Genomic DNA, 3,737 nt, shown 5'->3' with positions numbered 1-3,737 from the left:
TTTAAAGAAACTTTAAAGGCAGATGGACATATATTTTTAAAAATAAACATTTTAACCTCTCCAGTGATAGAGACTCTTTTATTTAAGCCGGAATGACACATTTCAACCCCTGTCTTTACTTGTGTTTTTATCACAGCGATATATAAGAAGGGCTTCCATTGTGTCAGCTTTACTCTTGCAATAGACTCTTTTTCTTTAAGCCGGAATTGCAACCCCTGTCTTGTAAGAAGGGCTTCCGCTGTGTCAGCGTTGCTTGTGCAGTACGAGGGACAAAAGGGACCTTACGCAAGGACGACTAAGATGAGGGCTACGAGAACGTCTTCAAAAACTATTATTTCCCGTTATATTTGTAATAATTTCGCGATTACTCCAAGTCGCTTGGCATGGAAAGTGTGTGTCACATTCCATAAATAATTTTTTTTATGAACGGTGTGGTTGTTAACAAGACGGAATATTAAATCGCGAAATACTTGCGATAATGCTAAGCTATATTTTGGAGTGACGTTTTCGTTGCCATTGCCGTTGTCATCTGCTAAGGCTCGAGCCAACGACCTCAACATCTGTTCGATTTTGTTGAACGATGTTGACTGCTAAAGTGGGCGAACCGTTTCAACACATCATCAACATTTGATTCAACAAGGCCTTGCATTTAGTCCCAAGCTGCAGCCGCGGTTGTTACCGTGGATACGGATATGGATACGTCATTGAGAGGCCGATTAGTGCGCACGCGCTTACCGAACAATGTTGAAAGAGCCTGGGGTCAAATGGCTTCAACTTCATTCTACATTCGCGAAAACAAAAGAAATGTTGAATGGTTATTGAAGCAAAGTTTAATTAAACGCTTTTAAACTCATTCAACATGGAATCAACTTCGTTTCAACATGTTTCAACCAGGCTTTCTGATTTTGTTAATCACTCGTATGATTACAGACCCAGTTGGACTCCACTCATTCCTATTACCATTATTTACTGTGATTTGGGCCTCTGGCCTTTTTTTATTTCTTTAGTAACTTACTTTAATTTTTGATTTAGTATACAATACGTTGCAACCGTTCACGTGCTCCTCTGTGAACTATAAATCCCATGAACAAAACCAAAAAACCTGAAATTTTAAGACAAATGGCTGTCGATTTTTCTATCTAACATGACTAAACACTTTTTAAAGTTGTACCAGCGTTTTGAGAGTTTTTACCCAAAACGGCGAGTTTCCATTGTTGTAATTTCAGTGGGTTATTAAGTCAATCCTCGACTTGAACTATATGTCATGAAACGTTGTACGTACTTCATGAAAGTGTGTTTCGTGTTTAATCATAACAATTGTAATTTCCTCGATTGTGATTGGTTTAAAAAACTCCTATTTCCCACTAATTCACGTTCCAAGTTGTTGTCAGACAGTTTGTTATCAGACAGTTTAATAAGCCAATCACATTCAAAGTTGTAGTTTAAATCAACCAATCACATTAATTCAAAATTGTAGTTTAAATCAACCAAGCACAACCTTGGTCCTTGGTTTCAATCACCGTAGAAACAGTGTACAGACTCCTAAATTGGAGCTTTCTTTCTTTCTTTCTTTCTTTCAGAGCGGCATTGAACAATTTACGCCTCCTTTGTCAGTCTTTAATTGTAAATTTCTTTCATAACTTGGCTCTTCTTCTTTTCTCCGAAATTGTAACTTTTATGATTAGTTGGTAAAAGGACTTCGTGTCGTCCAATTCGGTCTGTAATCATATTCGTGATAAACAAATCAGATTCCCGCTGCACGGTCGTCCGATTTTGTTTTCACTCATATGATTACAGACCGAGTTGGACTCCACTTAGTCCTATTAACACTACTAATACAAATACCATTTTTATTGACACGATAATTTTCTCTCTTACCAGTTGTTAAAGATACGAACAAGAATTTTCTTCGAGGGCTTACACCCCTTAAAAATACTTGTTACAATACTGATAGCATAAATCGGATTTTATCGTTCCTTTTTTGCTTTATGTCATCATCCATTGGGTGGTATTTGTCTGAACAGCTCTGTAGAAGTCAGAGCTTCAGTTTTGGCTGGAAAGTGCGTTTAGCAGCGTGCATGTTCATTATAGTTTGTCGAACACCTCTCAATTTCCAGCAGTAAATTAGTGGGTTCAGAGATGAATTTAAGAACAACAGAGTAATAGTGTATTGGTAAACTGCCTTCAGTATAGCGAGATCAGAATGTAAGCTGATAAACCCCTCAGCACAAAGACAGGGCAGATAGCATACCAAAAACAAGACGTACACGTGAATTGTCATGAAGGTAGATTTCCTCAGCCTGCTGGCGTTCGTCACATTAGGCGGGTTTTCTTGTACTGTGGACTGCACTTGAAGGGAATGGATTTGATGAGCGTGGCGTCGCACGGTGGCGTATATCATGGAGTTTAGAACTCCCGAGACAACGAAACACGATACTACGACGATGGCAATTGCAAGCAACACATATGAGATATGGATTTGGATTTGGATTTGGATTAGCCAAATTGACGCGATAAGTCCGCTTAAGACCCAAGCCGAGATCACAGCTGTTACGACTCGTTGGTAAGTCACAAGTTCCTGGTACCTGAGGTGTAGATGGATCGCCAAGAATCTGTCCAAGCTTAGAGACAGAACACCGAAGAACGAAGCATAAGCGAATTGACTGGTCACAAATTTATAAACCATGTAAAAAGTTGGAAAGCTTGTGCGGAGATCTGCTTGCAACCGTGGGTCTAGGGCGAGACGTATGATGAACAGTGGATGACCCAGTATGCCGACACCAAGATCAGAAAAGGCCAAACTCAGTAGCAATGCTTTCAAGGGCTTTGGAACAGACGGAGTTTTTCCCAAGGCGTAGATTGTGGCACCATTCAACGTTAAGGCAATGAAACACAATATGGCGTTGAAGACAATGTTAGGGATGGTTGACCAGTACAATGCCGTTTCCATCGTGGTGGAAAGCTTATTTTCCAAAGCTTTTGAGTTTCTTTTTCTTGAAGTGTTGTGCAAAGACCGCTCAAGTCTCCAATGAGGTCTTCCAAGGGGGTTTTGATGTCGCTTTGTCGCTCATTTTCCAGCCCACCTGTCGCCTATTTGGCTAGAGTTAAATGTCGCTGTCGTTTTTTCGCTAGAATACAAATGTTCCCTAAACGTGCTTAATTTTTGCGTCCTGCAATTTTGTTTAATTTGTATCGATAATCAAATGGTGACAAGTGAAATTAGGGAATATAAAGGTTCGGGAAATTATTTGATTTTGGACAAAACGCGCGTAAAATTATTACCTAATTTCAAGAGTAGACCATTTGATTAGCTATTAAATATCATGGGTGACAAATTACGTTCATAAGACGCCATTTTGCCAGTGTAGGAAAAGTTGCCATGGCAGCATTGTAATTTAACATGTGAAATCATCAATTAACGCTGAAATTTCGCGCCAAAAATAAGGAGTAATTTGACACCAATGTTATTAAAAGAGTGAGCGCCCGTAAAAACTTTCTTGTTTTTAATAGAAGATCAACCACTTTAGTTTCTAATGACTCTAATGGCTAGATAGCCTCCCACGCGTTCCTCCCCCACAACCATCTGCTGAAACGAGCCGCACATTCCTTTCCCTTTCAGTAAGAAACTGTCATCTGGAAATCGCGTGCGGGTTACTTATGAACCAATCAGCGCTGTGTAGATCTCCCCTGGGAGCGTCAATGCGTCAACTTCTTCGGAAAGGGACGAAGCCTTTTTA

At 39.8% G+C, this 3,737-nt stretch overlaps 1 protein-coding gene across 1 annotated transcript; it reads right to left on the bottom strand.

Annotated features, from left to right (window-relative positions):
* Positions 1 to 2,014: 2,014 nt before the first annotated feature.
* On the bottom strand, positions 2,015 to 2,999 carry LOC138041593 (adenosine receptor A3-like). The gene has a single exon (XM_068887337.1). The coding sequence runs from the start codon at positions 2,948 to 2,950 to the stop codon at positions 2,036 to 2,038; it is 915 nt and encodes a 304-aa protein (XP_068743438.1). The 5' UTR covers positions 2,951 to 2,999; the 3' UTR covers positions 2,015 to 2,035.
* Between the last annotated feature and the right edge of the window lie 738 nt (positions 3,000 to 3,737).

This window comes from Montipora capricornis, chromosome 3 (assembly GCF_036669925.1).
Source record: "Montipora capricornis isolate CH-2021 chromosome 3, ASM3666992v2, whole genome shotgun sequence".
Lineage (NCBI taxonomy): Eukaryota > Metazoa > Cnidaria > Anthozoa > Scleractinia > Acroporidae > Montipora > Montipora capricornis.
Note: the sequence above shows the minus strand (reverse complement) of the source record. Positions and strands in the feature narration are given on the sequence as shown.

What these genes read in the sequence shown, in the direction of transcription:
- LOC138041593 (XM_068887337.1), bottom strand. Translation starts at nt 2,950, where the DNA reads ATGGAAACGGCATTGTACTGGTCAACCATCCCTAACATTGTCTTCAAC.